This window comes from Phytophthora cinnamomi (assembly GCF_018691715.1).
Source record: "Phytophthora cinnamomi strain GKB4 chromosome Unknown Contig67, whole genome shotgun sequence".
Taxonomy (NCBI): domain Eukaryota; phylum Oomycota; class Peronosporomycetes; order Peronosporales; family Peronosporaceae; genus Phytophthora; species Phytophthora cinnamomi.
Window position 1 is genome coordinate 202,290 of NW_027151000.1, and position 22,644 is coordinate 224,933.

Here is a 22,644-nt window from a genome sequence, read left to right on the forward strand (position 1 = left end):
CCGGCGCGAGCAGAGTTCTGTACTTCAGAATGTTGAAGTGGCCGAGGGCTCAGTATGAAGCGTGATGAGGCCTCGGTGACATTGAGTAGAGGAGCAGTCAGGAGTAGGCGATAAAGAAACAAACACGAGTGTGTTCAACTCGAGGCCTCTCGAAGTCGTTTAGAATGGTCACCTGTTCGTGAGCAGTTCCTCGAAGATGCCATTCAGCAGTGGCATATCTGCGTAGCCTGCTAAGCCCGACCTCGCCACCTCTGGCAGCTGCTCCCAAATGATGAGGTCCTGGTACCCACTCGTCTTCTTCGTCGCAGTTAGCTTCGACTTCGTCGTCCAAAAATTGTAAGTGTACTTGCACCTGAAGCTCGTGCCGTCAATGTAGTCAGCGTCAACAGGGGCGAGCGTCTCTGTCTCGTCGTTTGGCTTTACTGTTGCCCCAGCAATCGCTGGTGCTTCGAGACTCGGGTTGTCAATCGAAACTATAGCGTATTCCCACACGCTGCGAGGATCCTGCGAGGATCCCCGCCATTATTTGAGCTCTTGGGGAAAGAAATACTACGCGTACACGATGGTCCATACGTCCTGTGCCACGCAGAGCGAGCGTAGACCTGCGAACCTAAGTCGGAGCCTCCACAGTTGTCTGGGATGTGGAATTTGAGGTCCAAGCCGCTACTGATGCAGCCGTTCGCATCGACAGCGGCATACGGGTGACACGTATTGGAGGGATTGAGTTGATGCTTGAACTTGACTGCATCCATCTCGGAAGCCGTAACAGGCTCCGATTGAGCAAATTGTTGCACTTGTGCAGGCTCGAGAGCACTTTGGACTTGGTCACCGCAAGTGAGCTGATGATAGCAGCACAAACCACGTGGAATTTCATCAGACTTCGCTCGCTAGATTGCTCGCTACTCTGGAAGAGAAACGTGAGAACTCGTGCGCGGAAGCACTTAGCTCCCCCGAAACTGCTGCGATAATGATACAAAAAATTGAAGCCACATCCCGACAGTAAAGCATTGGGGAGCAGATCTTCTAGGATGTCAAATGCATACCGGTACTCAAGTAATCCTCAGCCAGCACAGCACAAACATGGCCAACTTCAAAGTTGCACTCGAAAAAAAGTGTTGATCTTGTGTGGCGAATCGCCACACAAGATCAGCCACTGGCGATTAATGCTCGGCAGCTTCTTACTGTACTCGGTCATGACCTCTAGGTTTTCCTCTGCTGTTAGTGGTGACAATTGCGTGACTGGCTGGACCCACCAGATAAACAGCTACAAGTACGTTTGTGCGGTAATATGTACTTGCAGTGTTTGTTCATCACCCCATTCCAAAATCTTCTTATCAAAGTCGTAAGATACTGCAATACTGACAACGCGAGCCTTAGCAGCGCTTCAATTCATCATTCTTCAGGTTGTTGAAGCGATCGAGGACTCAGCCTGAGTGCTCTCTTTCCTCTTCTGCAAAGTATCAGTGGTTTTGCGATCGCCACGAGAGAAAAACTTGGATGGTAGCAGCCCCTGCCAACCAGACGTTTTACTCTTCAATACACGTCCACCACCGTTCTCAACCAGTGCCAGCAGCCTGGCTGCCTCCAGAGGATCTTTTCCAGCAACTTCCAGCGCGTGCTGAAGAGTGAAGTGCTCGGGACAGAACGATGCACCGAGAACACCGAGTACGAGTGCACGGCGCCGACACTGCGGAACAGCACAAATCTTCTTGCCCTCAGATGCATCAACTACCAAACGCTTCCTGCTTTTGCTCTTCTTTGCCCTCTTTTGCCGTGTCTTGGTAGCCTTTTTCTTCGCTGCCTCCTCCTCTTCCAGCAGTGCCGCGGCCATTCGATTGGCCTCTTGCTCGGCCATCTCTGCATCTCGCCGCCTTTTAGCACGAACTTGTTCCTCAAGTGCGAGGATCTCCTGTGGCATTTCCGTCGGAACCTCCACCATCGTAAATGTATGGTCAGAACGCCTTCCTTTGCTGTGGAATCGCTCGAAGCACCCAGGGTTCCCCATCCAGCGCACGCTGCAGTATCGATCACCGCAAGTCGCACATTCACGATCGGCAGCTTTTCCGCATTCCACACACAGTCCTCGATCTCCGAGCAGCTCTCGTCTCTTTTCAGCCAAAGCCGTCTCCACACATACAAGTGCATGCCGACTGCTTCGTGCTCTGCTCGGTGACGAGGAACTCCAATGGCAAACGGCACAGAGCGTCTGGGCACAGAATTCACAGCGTTCATCTCCACGACGCGCATGGCATTGCTCACAGTACACTTCACCGGGCTCCAGAGGCTGTGCAATTAACTCCATCGTGTGAGCCTTACCATCAGCCCGTCGACCGCGAGCATGAGTACGTGCCATACATGTTTCGCAGAGGGCATCCTGGCAAGTAAGACATCGCTGGCTGGCCACCCTCATCTCGCATTCCACACATGCTGCAGCATGAGCTGCGTACCATTCCCGGGCATGGAGTGAGCGCGTCTTTCCTCGAGCGTGAACACGCGTGAAGCATCGCTCGCAGTAGTGCTCGTTGCAAGGTAGACAACGAATAATAGACGGTCTTGTGCACTCGACGCATCGGAAGAACGGTGTGCTTAAGGGATTCAATGCTGTGTACGTGTGCCAACTCAAGTCCTCGAAATTGTTCGTTGTATTGGCCGGAAAGTGACGGTCGTAGAAGCATGCGAGGCAGAAATCCACGTAGTCACCGGTAGGCGAGTAACATTCGTTGCACCGGCGAGCTGCACGCTCTGCGGTGCATATACTACACGCAACCCATGGTGTTTCGGCGCCAGGTCCTGACACAGATGTTCGTGATCGCCGAGACGCTGGCACGTAGTGTGGCCATGCAAGCATCCACCTTTTCGTGAGTCGATCCTGGATCATGGGGCGGAACGGCAAAATTCCTCCAGTGACTTCATCGCGCGGTTCCTCCAGTAATTTCTCGTCAGTAGGTGTATAGACGAAGTAAAAAGTGCCCGTGCGTTTATCCAAACGCTGTTCGTAAGGCGATCGCTGTTGAGATTCAAGCAGCGACCGAACTTCTCGAGCCCCTAACGAACGCCATGCGCACTGGATCGTCGTTGCCGCATTTGCGCGAGTTCGCTGTGTAGCTATATACCATCGACGCACTCGGAGCATCCGGAAGCTTGTTTGACAGAGTAGAGCTGTGCGCTCCCATGCAAGCACACGTTCTAGGGCTTCTTCGCGAAGATAGAGAGCCAACTGGGCATATGAAAATGATTGTTGTGCTTCATTCTCCCAGAGGCCTTTGACTGCACAGCGAGGGTAACGAGATAGTGCCTCCTTAAGCCATCGTTCTTCCTCTTCTGGAGATATCGGAACGACAGGTATGGCAGCGGCTGTAGCAGCACTCCCCAGTACGTCCTCGTTGCTGACTGGAGGCGTTACCGTTGGCAATTCAGATGAAGGTAGCAGTCGCCGTGGCATCCGCAACACAGCTGATAACTCTTTCTGAAGTCTCAACAGCTTCAAATTGGCAGCGTACACTATGCAGCGCTCAGCGCAGCGACGATAAAGCAGGAACATTGCTTTCTCTTGTGGGTCTCTTGTCGCAAATGCAAGCGATGCGATCTCGCTAACGTTTGCTATCGCATCATCGGGGCGACCAGCGTATCGACGAAGGTGCACCTCTAGCATCCGGTACGAAATAGGAGTCGTTGAACTGTGCAATGCGCGGATCAGACCAGCTACACGCCCTTGTTGGTTCGGATAACTATGTGTGACGAGCTGTGAGATCACGCGCTCAGTCGGTAGAATGTTGAATGGATGCTTACTGTTGGCAGAAATCGTCGTCTCCCTCGTACAGCTCAGTGGGAATCGGCGGGCTCGAAATCTCGGAAACATCGATACCAATGAGGCTTCTTCCTTGCTCCAACCAAGGCTTTTAGCCTTCTGCTCGGATGACAATTTGTCCAAAAGCTCAGATAGCGGGATCTTTCCAAGAGGAGAGGCCACATACTTGGTGAGACCGAATCTGCTCAAGAACACAGCTGATGTCATACCCTCCAGCGAATACCCAACCCAACCTACTCGTGCTGCTCGTTTGATTGCGTCCTGGACTGTGGCCACGAAAGCAATAGCTGCAACTTCTCTTTCACGCATGTTGATTGCCAAAAGTGTTCGAGCTAGAGCTTGAATTCGGATAGCCGCGAACTGTTCGTCGAAGGTGTAATCGGGGCGCTCCCACAATGTCTCGAGAGTGTGCTTGTTGAAAAAATATGAACGCGGTGCATTGACCGTAGATGCTCCAGCTTGATACACCTCTTCCCAGCCAAAACGCAGTGCCATTTTAGTGTAACGCAGACTTGTTGTTGTTTGCGACTCGGGAGCAGTTTGCCGATAGAAAACGGGTAGCTGTTCCAGAAAGCGAACAATAGCGCGGCCATGCGCGTTACCTGGACGTGAGTTCACCGGAAAACCCCAATTGCGGCGGTGCTCAGCTCGTACGCTGTTATGATAGGTCGGGGTTAGTGAGTCGATTGCTGCATTGAGTGTGCCGTGCATTCGAACACGGAGATGTTCCTGTGCCGCATCGATGGCAGCATCCTTCTTGCTGTTCTCTTTCAGATCTCCACTTTTCTTCATAGGTGATTTTGCGCGTCCTCCTACCGGAGCTACGATGGGGTTCTTGGTACTGACGTCACGCTTTACTGGAGATTTTGCGGTGGCAGTCAGCTGTACTTGAGGTTTTGAGTTTATTCGTCCGCCCATCCAGGCGTTCATGTGTGTGTTGCCCTTACACCGAACCTCAAATTTCAGCGTGACTAGCTGTGTTCGCTCCTGACGAGTGTTATCCCACTCAGCCTCTAGTGCTTCACGCTGTCGTTGGCGCCGATGTACTCGTTGCAGCTCTTGGAGACGGCGCTGAGCTAAGAAACGGCGTGCTTGAGCTTGAATACGGATGACCTTGTCCTCTTCCTCAATGGTGTACGTTGGTTTCCCGATGACGTAGTACCTAACCTGAATTTGCTCAGGTGGCTGTTGCTTTTCTTCACCAGGTATTGCTTCAACATTGTTCGGTTGTCGCGAATAAATTGCGTACACGTACGATTGAGTTTCATCCTCCCATTCTTCAACGTAAGGGTAGCGTAGAATGTTGTACAAAAGCCGCATACGGTGGGCTTTAGCCTCTTCCTCCAGCCAAGCGTCCAACGCCTCCTGCTCTTTCTTGCGTTCTGACTGCCAAAAAGGCGTAACGTGGTCAGTGTGAAACTCGGTAATGTATTGCTCACGTAGTTCTTGGTGACGTCGATTGACTCGTAACCCGGCCACCAATTTGTTCCCAGCCCGTCGGCGCCAAAGGCTTTGCATCTTCGTTGCTGTTGTATTCATTTTGGCGATCGTGTCGGCTCCTGCTCGCCAAACTCGCGCCTTGTCCTCATTACCACGAGCACTTCTTGACGTCATAATGGTATCTAAAAGAATACGCTCGAGCAGCACACGTTCTGATAAGGGGCGCTGGCCATCGACGAATGCAGCTGCATTTTCAATGCCGAGTACAATCACCTCCATGGTAATTCCAAGGAGCTCGGCAAGTCGTTCGTGACCAAATTGTAAAATGTCCATGCACTGACCATACCTGGCATGATCATGCCTTTTCATCTCAGTTTCGAAGGCGAAGAATGTTAGCTCCTTCATGTTGAACTTCACATCGGACATTGTAGTGTTCGCGTCGAAAAAATGTTGCAGTTGCCACCTCGTAACTTGGTTCTCCTCGAGGGCACCGGCAAAAGCAAGCGCACGTGCTTCTAATCCGGGAAACCGCTCAAGGAACATTTCCCGAGCCACGTTGAGTTGATCGACGAGTCGGAGACTGCGTAGGCTGTGTATTGCCGATATTTCTTTCGGCTCCTGTCGTGTCGAGAATTGTTGCTGCTGTGTAGTAACCTCTCGTATGTGAGCAGCAAGGATACCAGCAGAATCTTCACATTTGGCGTGAGCTTCAGATGTTTTCTGTATGGCATCTTCAAGCTCGCGAGTGCAACTAGCTTGCCTGTCGCGCACTGCCTTCGGCGGGTTGCGGAACTCTTTCGCTTCCAGGAGGACCTCTTCCAATGCGTCCTCACATTTCTGCTGTGCATTAACGCACGCTTGCAAATACTTCTGCGTAAAGTGACAATTGCGTTTGAGGAGCGTTTGCTTCTCTCGGGCAGCCAATAATGCTCTGCGCTCCCTCTTCGTCTCCTGAATTGTCTGGAAGGCGAACAGGTTAGTTAACATCGCGTGTATATCTTCAGCGTCGTGGATACCGATGGTTTTCAGTTGTTCTTCGCAAGTATCGTAGTCAAGATCTCGAAGCCGCTGCAGAGCGTGAACGGGATCCACGGATGTAATCCAGCGGTTTTTCTGGAATACTTCGCTGTACTTTGTTCCAAAACCCAGCCGCCGAAGCCATTCTTGCACATACATCCCGCGGAGTTCATCGTCTGGGTCGTAAAATACTGACGATAAGGATGTCATTTTATCAATAATGACACTCATGAAACCATTCGTTCGGAACGGATTCGTTTGCTTGCGTTTCTGGGCTCGCAATAGTTTCCGCGCTGCTCGTTGGTGCGCATTTTGCCGCCATTTGAGCTGAATTCGTACTGCCATGCGTGTGCGCAATTCCAGGTAAACGATATCCCTCATCACACGCATTCGGCAACTGCCACCACGGAAAATACGCTGAATCTCGCACGCGGAAGTGTTGTACAACTGCATCGTAGTCTCGAGCACGGTACGGATCGCTGTGCCAATGCACTCATGTGCAGTATGATGAGAAACTAACGATCTAATGCGAGCCAGCTCTTCACGAAAATGCTTGCGCATTAAATGAACACGGATCGCGCCCTGAATGGACCGGGCAGAGCGCTCACGTAGTGCAGCCTTCCGACCCATACGACCACGCACAAGCCCCTGAATTCGAGATGAGGCATTATCCTCTTGCTCAAATTGGAGACGTCTATCCTTACGTTCCTCTGTGATACGGCGAACGAACAAGTGCCGTCGTAGCCTCCCTGGAACAGCCTTGAGCCACCAGAATTGCAAATACTTGGCCGTTCGAATACGGTATGCATGATGGACACGAAAGAACCATTTGATCCGTCGATGTGCCATTTTTTGCCGACGCATTAGCCGGACTTTTTGATGTGCTTCGTGTCGACGAACATTTCGCTGAATGAACGCAGCAGCCTTATTCCGTTTCATAGCTAAATACGCTAGCCACGCACTTCGGATGACACGAGCCATGTGATTGCGCTTGAAGGCAAGCACCCGGGCATCAAACTCTCGTTCCTCATTCTCCTTTTCACGTAGACACCCAAGCAGCAGAAACGTCGACCACTCATTGTTGCGCCTGTACCAACACCGCTGAAATATAAGCGCTGCGTGCCACTCCTGATCCCGAATAAGGTGAAGTTCACGAGTAGCAATCCTTCCCAGAAAGCCTCGGGCGACTCGCTGCAGTAGTACAATGCTGGACAGTAAGCGTTCGTTTTCTTTCCGCTGCGCACACAATACCAACCGACGTATTCGCCGCAATCGCACAGTACGAAAAACGGCTTGGACCAGCATAGCTGCGTTCCGAAGGGTTAAGAACGCATCACGGCAAACACGCATTCGGGCCAGTGCCTGCACGAGAATGATTTGTCTCCGTACTCGGTGATAATGCATGCGCGCTGCGCGCATACGCTGCAGTGCTTGAATTCTGATGGATGCAGCACGATAGCGTTCGAGTGCGACACGGAATCGACGGTAGCGATATGCACTTTGCACGAGCTCCGCTGCTTGCCACAACTTTCGCCTGTGGGCACGAACTTCGTCTGGAATTCGAAAGGGGAGATCTGGACGAGCTGGCGCGAGAAAAATATCACGCAATTCGGGGCTAGCAAAAGGGTGTCGACGGTGCAGTTCCAAGAAGCGCTCTCGACCCAAGTGTCGCCGGATTTCAACTTGAATGAGTCGTACTGCAGCATCACGGTCACGCCAAATAAGCACTTGCGTAGTCTCGACCCATTTCTGAAGTCCTTGTTGCTGATAACTACGCAGAACATACTCGATCGCGACCTTGAGGCGTCGCTTGGCAGCTTGGCGGTGATACTCTTGCCCTCGCTCAAGAAAACGTGCATGTTCTACGATAGCTTTCCACTGCATGAGCGCCATGCGACGTTGGTTATCTTCAAATTCAAGGATCCAGAGCGCCATAGCACGCCTCATACGGTGCCGACAGTACGTGGCACCTCCGGGTAGTTGAAAGAGAAACTTCAGTGGAAGCCGTTCGCGCTCTTGCTGAATCATAGTATGCATCGCTTGCCGTGTTTGGTGCTCTTGGCGCCGCACTCGAGTTATCTCAGATCCGAGTGAAGTCATGACTGAGGTGTTGACACGCTGAGCGAGTGCTCGCAATTGCCGCACATTGTGCTCGTTTGGCTCCACGGGGGAACTAAGGATTTCCCGTAGCCGTTGGCGTTTGAAAGCTGGTGTCATTGGCTCTAGCTCTTCGGTTGGTGATTTCGTCACAGCTGCCTGCCGTCTTGGACTGATAACAGTAGCGTCTAGCCCCTTTTCACCCGTTGAAGCAGTCTTGCCAGGAAGAGGTCGAATTTTTGGTGCTGTAGCCACGGCAGTCATAGCATCTCCTTCACTTTCATCTTCATCGTATTTGTGCTCTTTGTTCCAGTGATCCCACCGGGTAACCTCAAGTCGACTGGGGACTACCTTTTTTTCACCTTTTACTTTCGAATCAGTACCCTCGGCGTCTCGAAGGTGTTGTTGAAAATATGCCGGAGACGCAATCGGCATTCGGCGAGTGCGAAATATCTCCAGCATATGCTTCGGAATCAGCAATGTATCTGAAGCAGGATGCGGTTGAGGTGCATTTGGATGCTTGGCGTCTTGGGTGTCACTTTCACGATCTCGTTGCTCAACTTCCAGATCTCCCCCAGTCATACGGTGACCACCGGTTGGCTGTATGAGCGGAAGCGGAGACAAAGGAGGGTCTAGCATATACTGGCGAGGAAATACCGGCGTTACCACGCGATACCGCTCCATCTTGAAGATCCTACTGGGGGTCTCCCTCCTGGCAACATCCGCAGCTAGGCTGTCCGCAGCACCTCGATCCATCACTCGTTTGCTGTTACTGCGATCAGGAGGGAGAAGAGCTGGCGGTTCATCGTCTACGTCAACGTCGTGCTCACTCCACGCTACCTTGGGGCGTTGCTGCCGTGGTGGCGACTGCTGGTTTGTGCTCCGTGCGGCTCGAGTCGGCGATGGCGGCCCAGCACCAGCCTGTCGACTCGGCGACGGAGGTCCAGCACCAGCCTGCCTCTTCCTCCTCTTCGTCAGCTTCTTGTTCCTTTTCATATCGACCACTGGCTCAAAATCGTTCGGCGCAAGTACCGCCGCATCATCGTTGACTTGCCGCGGAGTGCCACCGCTCTCCGGCCGCCCTGCAACGGTCAGCAGAAGGTTCGCGCTCTCTCGCTCCGCCGGCTGCGGCTGCAGCACCAGCAGCTCCGAGTCCAGCGACACCACCAACTGCAGGTGCTGCTGCTGCCACGGCTCTGCATTCAAAGCCAAAAAGGCAAAACAGCAACTGTCACCTTCACTACCGCCCAACCTCGCAGCTCGGAAACTCACCTGGAGCTCGCCGTACCTTGCATCAGCAGCGAGATGACGAGGCAGCAGTTGACGTGCACGCGCCGCGTGTCCGCCGTCTGCGTCCTGCTGCGCCGGCAGTAGCCCACGACCTGCAGCAGCGCGTCCACCAGCCCCTCCGTCTCGAGCCGCAGCCGGTCGGCGAGCGCGCGGCTCTCCAGCATCAGCAGCCCGAGCGCTCGCGCCGCCAGCGCTGCAGTCCCCAGCACAGCATAAACTCAGCCCTATACTACAGTGCAGCAAGTCCACGGCGGCGCAGCCCACGCACCGCGCAGGTAGACGCAGTTCTTGGCGTTGCGCAGCACGCGCACGCAGGCGTTGACGGCCTCGGCGTCGTCCGCGAGCCGCCCGGCCGCCACCTGCGCCGCCAGCCCCTCGACCAGCGCGCGCTCGGAGGGCGGAGACGCGTGCTGCGTGGCCTCCAGCAGCCGGCGCTTGCGGTGCCGAGACTGCGGCGAGCGCGCCGCGCGCTCCATCGCGGAGCCATCCTGCCGCCACATGTGCGCGCTTCAAGCTTGCGTCGCTTCGCTAAGATACGAACGGCGCCGGTAAAGAAAAAAATAAATTACTTCGCGAAAATTGCTTACACTGTGTACAGTATCCATAGACATCCAAGCTGTCCAAGGTGCGTTGGCCGAGCTCCGTCTTGGCGTTGCCTGCAGCCCATGCAGACGCACAGCCGAGTCTATGCACTGCGGACGTCGAGCAATGGGGGCGAGCCACCTCACGGCGTGTATGCGTAGTTTACGCACCAGGGGTCAGAAGCGCTGCGATTGGTTTAAAACACTATTATGCATACCCTGTCATATCCGTTTGACTGCCTAAGCTCAATTACCTGAATGTGAACTGTCATATTTAATTCCCGTTTTTCTCAGCGGCGGGTGCATGAAGGGACCTGCTGGTCGTGACCGGAGCTCCCCGTAGCATAGTCAGAAAGCGTCACTCGCCTCTCGGTCTCTGTCTGCAGCATCGCCATGGCGGCCGAGCACGTGCCGTGGGCCGCGGCCATCCTGTGCTACATCCAGTACGCCATCCTCATCACCTTCGGCCACCTGCGCGACCACGCGGGCCGCGTGTTCGGCGGCTCGCGCTACTCCAGCAACGCCAAGAAGGGCTACGCGCCGCTGCTCGTGGCCTTCGAGAACTTCTACACCAAGCGCATCTACCACCGCCTGCAGGACGTCTTCAACCGCCCCGTGGCCGGCTCCCCAGGTGCGTGCGCTGCGCTCCACTCGACGCGTTCTCCCCTCGCTGGGGCGGACGCGTGTCTGTGTGCTGTGCTATGCTACGAGGTGGTAGGCTGACCCTCCCCCTCCCTCCCCCCTCCTTCCTTATTGCTTGCAGGCGCCCACATCGACCTGATCGAGCGCTACTCGGTGGACGAGAACAAGACGCTGCACAACAAGGACGGCTGCATCCAGCACTGCCTGAACCTGGGCTCGTACAACTACCTGGGCTTCGCGGACGACTGGATGAACACGTGCAGCAAGGAGGTGTTCCCCGCTGTCAAACAGTTCGCGCTGGCCTCGACCGTGCCCCCCATGGAGTTCGGCACCACCCCCGTGCACATCGCCCTGGAGAAGGCGCTGGCCAAGTTCATCGGCAAGGAGTCGGCCATCGTGTACAACATGGGCTACGCCACGAACGCCACCAGCATCCCGGCGCTGACGGGCAAGGGCACGCTCATCCTGAGTGACTCGCTCAACCACACGTCCATCGTCAACGGCGCGCGTGCCTCGGGCGCGTCTGTGGGCGTGTTCAAGCACAACGACCCCGAGCACCTCGAGAAGGTGCTGCGCACCAAGATCGCCGAGGGTCAGCCGCGCACGCACCGCCCCTGGAAGAAGATCATCGTCATGATTGAGGGCATCTACTCCATGGAGGGCGAGATCGTGCGTCTGCGCGAGATGGTGGACGTGACCAAGAAGTACAAGGCCTACATCTACGTGGACGAGGCCCACAGCATTGGCGCGCTGGGCCAGACTGGCCGCGGGATCTGCGAGTACGCGGGCGTGGACCCGAGCGAGATCGACATCTTGATGGGCACGTTCTCTAAGAGTTTCGGTGGCATGGGCGGATACATCGCTGCGTCCGAGGAGATCATCAACTTCATCCGCAACTCGAGTGCTGGCGCTATTTACGCGACGAGTCTGTCCCCGGTGATCGCCCAGCAGATTCTGACGGCGCTGAACATTATCTCGGGTCTGGACGGCACGAACATTGGCCGCAAGAAGATTGACTCCCTGCGCGACAACAGCAACTACTTCCGCCAGAAATTGGTCGACATGGGTGTGATCACGCTCGGTGACTTCGACTCGCCTGTGATTCCGGTGATGCTGTACCACATGTCGAAGGTCGGTGAGTTCTCTCGCCAGTGCCTGAAGCGGAACCTGGCTGTGGTGACGGTGGGCTTCCCTGCTACGCCGCTGCTGCTCGCTCGTGTGCGCTTCTGTATCTCGGCAGCCCACACGCGTGAAGATATGGACACCGCCCTCGTCGCACTGAAGGAGGTGGCGGACCTGTGCAATATCCGCTTCGAGAAGAAGGCTCGCTCTTAGGTAAGAAGACTCCAGTCGCTCGCGTGTTGGCAAGGTCGCCGCCTATCGGGATGTAGGCAGCCCTGCCTCGCGTGCGTTCCGCGCCTTTCGGCAGGCCGGGGATCTTGATAGCTACCGGTAGTGGTGCTCCTTCGACTGCGCTCTTCGCACTGCAGTCGCTACTAACAAATGACAGACGCACGCCGGGTAGAAATCTATACTGACCGTCTAGACTGCTCACCACCAACCTCGTTCCTTGCGATGGGTCTTGTCCACATCCCGCTGGCGGCTCATCGACCTCCGCTTCAACCTCGGTCACATGGTACATGTACCTACAAGTGCAATGCACACGAGAGGTTGTCTTGCCAGTCGGTAGCGTCCATGTCACGCTGCTTAAGTTGCAGAGAGGGTATCACCATCATCAACAGGCCAAGTGGCTTCCCCATGTCTTTGGCCGCAAGTCGTTGCCTCGAGAACGTGTCCCAACCGGCGTGTCCCGAGGGTCTGGCCATTCCGGAATTCACCAGCTTCCGCCTGCACTTCTCACCTCCTTCTCGCCTCCTTGGCCTCCTCCGCCCTTCGCCATGGCCGCCGAGCACGTGCCATGGTTCCCCGCCATCATGTGCTTCCTGCAGTACTCGATCCTCATCACGTTCGGCCACGTGCGCGACATCGCCGCCAGCATCTCGGGCGTCTCTCGCTACCGCTCCGAGGAGGCCCGCTCCGGCCTCGCCAAGCTGCTCATCGCGTGGGAGAGCTTCTACACGCGCCGCCTGTACCACCGCGTGCAGGACGTCTTCAACCGCCCCGTGGCCGGCGCGCCGGGCGCACACATTGACCTCGTGCAGCGCAAGTCCACGGACGGCAACAAGTCGTTCGTGCGGCTGGACGAGCCGCCGCAGCACTGCCTCAACCTGGGCTCGTACAACTACCTGGGCTTCGCGGACGACTGGATGAACACGTGCAGCCACGAGGTGTTGCAGGCCGTGCACCAGTTCTCGGTGGCGTCCACCGTGCCGCCCATGGAGTTCGGCACCACGTCGGTGCACGTGGCTCTGGAGCGCGCCGTCGCCAAGTTTGTCGGCAAGGAGGCGGCCATCGTGTACAACATGGGCTATGCCACCAATGCCACCAGCATCCCGGCGCTCATGGGCAAGGGCACGCTCATCCTGAGCGATGCCTTGAATCACACGTCCATCGTCAACGGAGCCCGCGCCTCCGGTGCGACCGTCGGCGTGTTCAGACACAACGACCCGGAGCACTTGGAGCAGGTGCTGCGTACCAAGATCGCCGAGGGCCAACCGCGCACGCACCGCGCGTGGAAGAAGGTTATGGTGATGATCGAAGGCATCTACTCGATGGAGGGCGAGATCGTGCGTCTGCGCGAGATGGTGGACGTGACCAAGAAGTACAAGGCCTACATCTACGTGGACGAGGCCCATAGTATCGGAGCCCTCGGCAAGACAGGTCGCGGGATCTGCGAGTATGCTGGCGTGGACCCGAGCGAGATTGACATCTTGATGGGAACCTTCACGAAAAGCTTCGGAGGTATGGGCGGATACATCGCTGCGTCCGTGGAGATCATCAACTTCATCCGCAACTCGAGCGCAGGTGCGATCTACGCGACGAGTTTGTCTCCGGTGATCGCCCAGCAAATCTTGACTGCGTTGAACATCATCGCCGGTCTGGATGGCACCGATATCGGCCGCAACAAGCTGGATTCGCTGCGCGACAACAGCAACTACTTCCGTCAGAAACTGATCGACATGGGCGTGATCACGCTTGGCGACTTCGACTCGCCTGTCATCCCGGTGATGCTGTACCACATGTCGAAGGTTGGCGAGTATTCGCGCGAATGCCTGAAGCGGAACCTGGCTGTGGTGACGGTGGGCTTCCCTGCTACGCCGCTGTTACTGTCTCGCGTTCGCTTCTGCATTTCAGCAGCTCACACGAAGGAAGACATGGACGAAGCCCTGAAAGCAATAGAAGAAGTGAGTGAAATCTGCCACGTTCGCTACAACAGCCACATCTGCGGCTGAGCAGAACGCTGAACGAGCAGCATTAGTGACGCAGACACGGACAAAACCGTACAACATACAAGTATTAGCGCGCTAATGCCAGAGTAAATTGATTCGAGAAGAACACCAGGTGATCTTGTTTTGTTAATCAGATTTGAGTATCTAACGTTGCAGGTATGCGGTGGTGCAGTCTCCTGCATGGTTCCTGAAGCTAACTACACGCCGGAGGCAGCCTGCATTTGAGTGGCTGGGCTCCGCGACTTATTCGCTGGGCTCCACTTTAACGGGATCAATGTTGTCTGCGCTCTCCACTTTCACTGCGGGCTCTTCAACACTTGCACCATTTTCGTGCTTGACACCCTCTTTCGGGTCTTCGAGGAGCGCGTTAATATCGGACGAGAGGTCCATCGGCTGGCCGTCAGGACCAGCAGTGAAAGCGAACTCACGGAGCAAAACACGCAGCTCTTTCTCTTCCTTCAAAAGCAGCGCGAGCTGGGGCACGGGGAGTTTGCGCAGTAGCAACGGAAAAGATGCCGGTTGGATGAGCGCCGAACACTTCACGAAGCCCTTCCACAATGCGTCTTCCATCTCCCACACTCTCCTGTCGATGAGAATATCCAATAGCGACGCCATATCATTCTGCAACGTCGGATAAGCGGTCACACTGAGGATCAGAGTGCGAAGCGATAGTTTCGAGATTTTCTCCTCTTGGACCAGCACGCGGCACACGTGGAGAAGCACATCAGACGGGAATGCATGGCGGTGCTCCACGCAGAAGTTAATAGCGTTGATCACCTTCTTTTGCATGGTAGGCTCGCTCTTGAGGTCTACGTGGTGCAGTGCTACCAGCAAGTCAATCGGGGCGACCACCTGCGGAGGCATTGCTTCTAGTAGCCGTGTAATTGCGACAGATAGCCGAGTTTGAGGTAGCGATAACAGTTGCGGCAATAGCGGAAACAGGATCTCGCCGCGAATACTAGGCAGAACTGGAATAAGCACCGAGATGGAGTCCGGAATGTGTTCGTGGCTGTGGTACAGCTCCAAAATTTGGTGAACAAGCTCATCGGTAGCCGAAGTGCTCGATTCGTTTGGCCGCCCACGGATCGACAAGATCTGAATAATGTGACATACCAGCCCAAGCGCGTTTGGCTCGTACCCATGCAGCTGCGCGACGACATTCACAGTTCCGCGTTGCTTGAGATGCTTGATGAGCTTTTCAATGGCACGGAAAACCACTTGGCGCACAGCCTCAGAAGCGTACGCATACGTCGCTACCAAATGCGTCAACAGTGAAGGCTTCTTCGCACATAGTGCCAGGTACAATTCCAGCCGCCGCAGCATTTCTGCCTCGCTGTCCAATGGCTTCGTCAGATCAGATTCACCTTGAACTTCGTCAGCGTAAGCGCATAGCTCTTGGCTGGTGTCCTTTTCAGCCAGTGTAATCCGCTCTACTTGGGCTTTAATCCACGCACTTTTGTCTTCCACAGCTGGTTCAACGGATTCTGTGACTTCCACCTTTTCACCGTTCTCGTTGTCGCCAGCAGCCTCAGGCATAGCCTCATCCTCGTCTTTTGAACTCGATTCGTTGCTCTTTACAGGTTCCCGCAGCGAGTTGACTAGTTTGATTGCAAACGCTTCGATGTCGCTTTTGAGGGCTCCGATTCCGTATAGCTGGTTAGCTACACATCGAATGGCAGAATTCCGGTAATGCTCGTCTTCATGACATGTGTACCGCAACAGCACGCGAAGGCACGGCGTTCGGCACGCCGTCCGCTCCTTCGTTAGGTCACGTAGTAGAGTGATGCCAAGTACGATTCCAGTCTTTTCACCAAACAGCGACGTAATGATACGTAGAATCTCCACTGGCACACGAGGTAGCTGCGCCACCAGATTTCCAAATAGTTTCTTGTCTGCTGATGAAGACAGATCCATCTTCTTTTGCAGTGCACTGAAGAAATAATTGACGGCTGTCCGATAGATTTTAAAGTCCACCGTTCCAGGGGGAGTCACGGCATCTTCAGGAGCGGTCGTGCCTAGTTGGGAAGCGGTAGCACGGATGTATTCTTGACAAATCAAGTTCGTTGCAAGCGTTGAACGCACGGAATAATCGCCTAACACGAAGTCCAAAATCTTCTGATACACAAATGGCAGGTTTGGCGATTCACCCGACAATTCCGAAATGGGTTTGCTGTTTTCATCAGTAGTAAGAAGCCAGGGGCTAGAAGCAAGCCGACAGACAACACCCTCTCGCAGAGCTTCGTCACCTCGAATCTTCACTCCGTACTCGTTCTCTAAAATCCGCACAAGTGCATCGATTGCCATCTCGTGTTGCCATGCGGAAGTCTCTGATTTCAGATGCACCTGAACCACATTGTCCTCCGAGACAGACACTAGCGGCTCTGCGATCGTAGCAGCATTCTTGGATATCCAGTCACTTACTTCTTCAACAGCGGTCTCATCAAAAATGGGCACCAGCGCAGGCTGCTCCTTGTTCTGGGCTTTCAGCCTCGGGTCGCGTCTGATGCGAGGGTCACGCATACGCTTCGCGCTTTTCTCAATTGCCTGTACTGAGGACGGTGTCGCGAGTTTCGCAAGCAGCGCAGACATCCGTGTCTTCAGGACGCTTGGTACCAGTTCTAGCATCAGGTTAGGCGGAGCTGTCGGCATGTCTGAAGCAAAGCTCTCCAGGACGAGGTTCGCTACTTCCACAGCCTGCATATTCACAATTCCGTCGTGTGTCACCTTTTCGTGAGAAATCGGAGCTGCTGAAGAACCTGAAATCACTCGTCTGCGCTTGGCATGGGCGTTCGCATTCTCCACTCGCTCCGTGATGGACTGCGCAGCCGTGCGTTTGCCGATCCTTGCTCTGCGCAACGACGCCTCAGTGGGCGCCGAAGTATACCTTCTCCGCTGCTCCTTGCTCTTACTAATCGCAGCGAATGCCCGCTGCGAAGCGCCCACTGCAATCAAAGCGTCCGTCACCTCGTCCGCAAACGCCTGTGCAGCCGGGTGGCTCAGCAGCTTCACTAAGTTGGCCGTCAACGTCTTCTGCAGCCCCGCATCCTCAGCCCCCGCCGTCGTCGAGAGTGCAATTAACCTCGGCAGAATGTGCGGCATGAGCTGCGGGCGCACCGCGGCCAGCAGCGACAGCGAGTTCACCGCCACGCTGAGCTCTCGTCTCGCCAGCGTCAGCTTCGCGTCCGCCACGCCGCCGACCACCCCGCACATCCTCTGCAGCAGGAACACGCCGAACTCCTCCAGCTGCGTCTTGACCAGGATCGGCTGCTTGGCGCCGGCCAGTCGGTCCAGGCTGCAGGCGTTGGGCTGCACGTTGGAGCGCATCGGGTCGCGGTACACGGACGCGTCCTGCGCCGTGCTGAAGAGCATCACGCCGCTCTCCGCCAGCTTCCAGGCGCGCAGCCACACCGCGGCGCTGCGGTTGCCGTCGCCCGCCTCGGGCGGACTGGCCACCACGTCCGCCGCCGCCTCCACGCAGCGCATCGTGGCGTCCCAGGCGCTGACGCCCGCGCCCTCGGCCCGCAGCACGGTCTGGAAGCTCGCGTGCAGGCTGCCGAGCGCCAGCTGCAGCGCCAGCACCGCGTTCTTCTCCGTCGAGTGGCCCAGCAGCAGCACGGCGGCGCTCACGTCGTAGAGCCCCGCGAGCAGCGCGGCGGCCGCGTCCACCGCCACGGGGTCGCTGGTCGACGCCACCGTCGCTGCTGCTGACGCGGCGGCCGCCTCCTGCGCCACCAGCTGCAGGATCGCCGCCACCAGCGCCGCGTTGCGCAGCTGCGCCAGCTGCCCGAGCATGGGCAGCGCGCTGCGCAGCACGCGGCGCTCGGCGCCCGACGGGTCGCGGTGCTGCGCCACCTCCTGCACGTGGCGGAAGAGCTCCGTCTGCTCGGCGTTGCTGCGCGCGGCCTGGATCTGCTCCAGCAGCGCCGCCACCTCTCGCTCCGCGCCGTCCATGGCCTCCGTCCCTCGAGGCTGCAGTGGGGCTTCCCCTTAATAATGGAAATGCCCCGTTGTATTGGCTTCGAGGTCTGTCCGGTGCGAACTGCCCCGTGGCGCTGTCTTTTCGGTCCACTGGACCCGCTTCTAGTAAGTTACCCGTTGAAGCGACACCTTTTCCCGGACGACGTTGCCAAAAGCGGGTCGGATTTCGAGCTCCCCCACTGCTGCTGCAGATATACTACCGGTACACTACATTGGAGGAGAAGAGATGGCGAGCGCGGTGCTGGGCAACCAGCCGCTGGTGATCGACAACGGCAGCGGCCTCATGAAGGCTGGCTTCGCGGGCGGCGAGACGCCCCAGGTGGTGTTCCCGTCCTTCGTGGGGGCCACCAAGCACACGCGCATGATGCCGGGCGGCGCCTACGAGGGCGGCGACGTGTTCGTGGGCAACCGCGTGCAGCACCACCGCGGGCTCTTCAAGATCCAGTACGCCATGGAGCACGGCGTGGTCACGGACTGGAACAGCATGCACCGCATCTGGCAGCACGTCTACTCCAAGGACATGCTCAATGTGCAGAGCGAGGACCACCCCGTGCTGCTCACGGAGGCGCCGCTGAACCCCGTGGCCAACCGCCAGCGCGCGGGCGAGGTCTTCTTCGAGGCCTTCAACGTGCCGTCGCTCTTCGTGTCGCCCCAGGCCGTGCTCAGCCTCTACGCCTCGGGCCGCACCACGGGCGTCGTGCTGGACGTGGGCGACGGCGTGGCCCACGTCGTGCCCGTCTACGAGGGCTTCACGCTGCCGCACGCCATCACCAGGATGGACATCGCCGGCCGCGACGTCACGCGCCACCTGCAGCTGCTGCTGCGCCGCGCGGGCTACAACTTCCAGACGTCCGCGGAGCGGGAGGTGGTGCGCGAGATCAAGGAGAAGCTCTGCTACGTGGCCTTCAACCCCACCAAGGAGGAGCAGCTCGAGGCGGAGAAGTCGGCGCTGGCCGTCAAGGACATGCTCAGCGCCAAGACCAAGCCGTCCGGCGCGTCCGGGGACGACACCTCCGCGTACTACCTGCCGGACGGCACGCTGCTCAATGTGGGTTATTGTGTTGGTAGATTGCGGGTTTAGGTGGTGGGTGTTCTAACGTTGCGCTGCTTTTGGTTGTTTTTGAGCAGATCGGCCCGGAGAAGTTCCGTGCGCCGGAGGTGCTGTTCCGCCCGGAGATCATCGGCTCGGAGGCGCGCGGTGTGCACGAGTGCCTGGTGCAGGCCATTATGAAGTCGGACATGGACCTCCGCAAGACGCTTTTCTCGCAGATTATCTTGTCCGGCGGTTCGACGCTCTTCCCGGGCTTTGGCGACCGTTTGCTGGCCGAGGTGCGCAAGAAAGCGCCCAAGGATATTAAAATTCGTATCTCGGCACCGCCCACGCGCATTTACTCCACGTGGATCGGTGGCTCCATCTTGGCCTCGCTCGCGACGTTCAAGAACATGTGGATCACCAAGAGCGAGTATGAGGAGTACGGCGCTTCCATCCTGCATCGCAAGAACTTGTAGGAATCGGACGAACGGTAAGCTCAGAAGAGGACTCCGTCGACCCAGCTTGCTTCGATTCTGTCGTTGTTTTCGTGTGAAGCGAGCGAGGTTGGCAGGTTGTTCTCCTGGCGTAGAGGTTGCGAGAGCAGTTGATAAGTACTTCGAAGTAATACAGACGGAAAAAATCATCATGCGTACGCATTGCTGAAACGCACCGAGTCTGATGAACTCCTATTTACAGTTAGTTGGGATTTCTAGCTCCTATTCGGATTGCTGTCCACGTTCAGTAGACTTGCACGTTGTCGCTGCACGCTGCAAAAACTAAAGCGGGCCATCGATCAAACCAGCACGGGCTGCGCGACGCTTTTCCTCCTGCTGTCTCCGCTTCACCACCACCATCGAAGCTCCCCAGAGCATGACACCCCAGCCAAGCCAAACCACGGCAAAGAGCAGCACGTCGCGAAGACCGGAGTGGTCCTCTGAGCAGCGAGGATTGAGCTTCGCCTCGCCGTCAATTTCCACAGTGCCGCAGTGAGGAGCCCACGCGTCCTTGATAGCGCCCAAAATGATAGGGGACGGAACATCTCCCAGCGCGTGAATAATCAGCGTGTTCGCCGCAACGGCCATCGACTGGCGCGACTTGGGGAAGAGCTCGAGCACGGCAATCGTCTCAGGCACCGACAGCGCGCACATACAGAAAAGACACAGCGTGAGGAAGATCAGGCACAGCATCTTGGTGCTAGCGAAGGCCACCATCACCAATCCAAACACCACGGAGGCGAGCATGAAGAAGAACAGCGCGTTCACAGAAATCACGCAGCGGCGGCCAATCTCGTCGGGCTTCTTCTTCGCAAGCCAGTCGACCAGGATGCCTCCCACGGGCGTACCAATGGTACCGGTAATGGCCACAAGGCCGCCAAAGATGAGCGACACCGTCGTCTCGCTCTCGAAGAGCCCAAGACCGATGAAGATAGCAGGGCTGAACGTGCTCATGGCGGCCAGCGAGAACGTGTACGCCGCGTGTCCGAGAATGATCAGCATGAACGGCAGGTTGCTGAAGATGCCCCACCATTCCACGAAGAACGACGGCTTGGGCATGGGCAGACCGCGGCCCTTGTCTTCCAGGAACGCCGTGGCGCTGGCCTTGTCCTCGTCGTCCGGCGTAATAGGCACCACAGACACGTCCCCCTGTTTGTTCTCCAGCTCCTCGTGGTCCGTCTCCTTGACGGGGACCTGGTTGAGCTCGTCCGGGATGATCGTGAGACAGCAGACCACGAACCCGACCATAAGAACACCCTCCACGTAGTACGCGCCGGCCCAGCCGAGTCCGGAGCTGGCAAAGATGGAGCCGTAGATGTAGCCGACCGCCGTGCCCACGGTGATCGAGGCCAGGTAGATGCCCAGGTACAGCGAGCGCTTCTCTGGAGGCGCGAATCGGTTGATGAAGGGCGTGGCAGTGCACTGGAACGAGGCCTCGCCCACGCCGCTGACCAGGCGGCCGATGATGAGCACGTAGTAGCTCTCGGCGGCCTGCGCGATGCCGCAGATGATGACGGCCACGATCCACACGCTCATGCCCAGCGCGATGATGCGGAAGGGCCGGTGAGTGAGCGCATAGTAGCCGAAGATGATGGAGAAGACGGAGTAGCTGGCGATGAAGGCCGACGTGAGCAGGCCGAAGTACAGCGACTGGTTCAGCACGCTCACGCCCAGCGTGTCCGTGATGAACTGGTTGAACTTCTCGGGGGCGCCCGGGATGATGCCGCGGTCGATGTAGTTGAGCAGGTTGATGCAGCACAGCAGCACGATGGCGCCCTGCTTGCCGACCTGGCGCATGGCGGTCGAGCGGGGGCTGGAGGCTGCGGTGGAGGAGGAGGAACTTAGCAGCGGTTGCGACAGCAGCGACGCCGACTCGGGGTCGTCGTCTTCGGAGCGCGTGGTGCAGGACGCGGCGCTGTGCGTCAAGGGCCCGTACGCGGAGACTTGGGGACTGGTCATCAGCGCGACGTCTTCGCCCCCGACGCTCGGCTCCGCCGTCTCCATGGCCGTGGCCCTTCTCCGATACATTCGGAGCTCAACCAAAACAGGTGCACGCGCACTACTGTAATAGGGGGGTCAGTACAGTATTTTTCGTTAAGACTTGGAAACGAATACCCTTTTCTACTGTATCTCTATTTGTCCATTTTGGGCAATCAACCAACACTATTTATACGATATACTTGTTAAACACATACGTATCTCGACTTCCTCATTGTGGAAAAATACTGTATACCCACGGCGGTACTGCTCCGTCGCAGGCACCGCAGCATAGGCGAATCATGCAGCGCAAGACCGGCCCAAGTGGCCATCTTCTGCCAGCAGATCCCCGCTGCGATCCTGCGGCAACGGCCCGGATGTTTGCAGTGGCTGCGCTTTGGCGACTGCAGCCACCGATCTCGCGCACGCCGCGCGATGACGACTTCTCGACCGAGGAGCAGCGAAATCGACGGAGAAGGAGCGTTGACACGCGGAAATCGCGAGTCGAGGACACGCTGCAGCTTGCCGCTGTTCTTCAACACGCTCAAACGGATGCACGTGTGACTCACGAAGAGCTGTAATGAGGCGAGCATCGTTTCCACTGTTCTATAGACCCTCTGCTGGTAGCAGTGCTGCTGTTGTTGAATCAGCGGCCAGGGGTCTGGTCGGCTCGAGACAGTCTGGTCGAGAGACCCGCGATTTGATGCGCGCGCGGGGCCGGCCAACTGCTGCCACTCGTCAACACAGCAAACAAATGGAGGCGGTGTGCTTCTTCAACATACAGAGTGATGGTCGAATTGTTGCCTTTGGCGGGCGTGTGAAAAAGATTAAAGTTGCATCAGCATTTGCAAAGGAGCGAAGGAGATTTTAATCGTCAGGGGAGAGCGCGGATCAAACTGCACGCTGTAGATCAATCGTTTTATTCATATCGCAATTG

General features: G+C 56.7%; 6 protein-coding genes across 6 annotated transcripts; 3 read left to right on the top strand and 3 right to left on the bottom strand.

Annotated features, from left to right (window-relative positions):
- Positions 1-168: 168 nt before the first annotated feature.
- Positions 169-10,152, bottom strand: IUM83_09376 (uncharacterized protein; the record flags this gene model as incomplete). The annotated part of the gene is made up of 5 exons (XM_067933817.1): positions 169-352; positions 5,064-5,190; positions 9,430-9,558; positions 9,651-9,845; positions 9,921-10,152. 5 exons carry the CDS (start codon positions 10,150-10,152, stop codon positions 169-171), a joined length of 867 nt encoding a protein of 288 aa, XP_067786661.1.
- A 474-nt stretch (positions 10,153-10,626) lies between these two features.
- IUM83_09377 (Serine palmitoyltransferase) lies at positions 10,627-12,210 on the top strand (the record flags this gene model as incomplete). The annotated part of the gene is made up of 2 exons (XM_067933818.1): positions 10,627-10,864; positions 10,997-12,210. 2 exons carry the CDS (start codon positions 10,627-10,629, stop codon positions 12,208-12,210), a joined length of 1,452 nt encoding a protein of 483 aa, XP_067786660.1.
- A 563-nt stretch (positions 12,211-12,773) lies between these two features.
- IUM83_09378 (serine palmitoyltransferase) lies at positions 12,774-14,228 on the top strand (the record flags this gene model as incomplete). The annotated part of the gene is made up of 1 exon (XM_067933819.1): positions 12,774-14,228. One exon carries the CDS (start codon positions 12,774-12,776, stop codon positions 14,226-14,228), a length of 1,455 nt encoding a protein of 484 aa, XP_067786664.1.
- Positions 14,229-14,468: 240 nt separating this feature from the next.
- Positions 14,469-18,176, bottom strand: IUM83_09379 (mRNA cleavage and polyadenylation factor II complex, subunit PTA1; the record flags this gene model as incomplete). The annotated part of the gene is made up of 1 exon (XM_067933820.1): positions 14,469-18,176. The coding sequence occupies one exon, from the start codon at positions 18,174-18,176 to the stop codon at positions 14,469-14,471; it is 3,708 nt and encodes a 1,235-aa protein (XP_067786635.1).
- A 253-nt stretch (positions 18,177-18,429) lies between these two features.
- Positions 18,430-19,712, top strand: IUM83_09380 (actin-like protein; the record flags this gene model as incomplete). Its single annotated transcript, XM_067933821.1, has 2 exons — positions 18,430-19,251; positions 19,332-19,712. The coding sequence occupies 2 exons, from the start codon at positions 18,430-18,432 to the stop codon at positions 19,710-19,712; spliced, it is 1,203 nt and encodes a 400-aa protein (XP_067786553.1).
- A 300-nt stretch (positions 19,713-20,012) lies between these two features.
- Positions 20,013-21,734, bottom strand: IUM83_09381 (Major Facilitator Superfamily (MFS); the record flags this gene model as incomplete). Its single annotated transcript, XM_067933822.1, has 1 exon — positions 20,013-21,734. One exon carries the CDS (start codon positions 21,732-21,734, stop codon positions 20,013-20,015), a length of 1,722 nt encoding a protein of 573 aa, XP_067786554.1.
- Between the last annotated feature and the right edge of the window lie 910 nt (positions 21,735-22,644).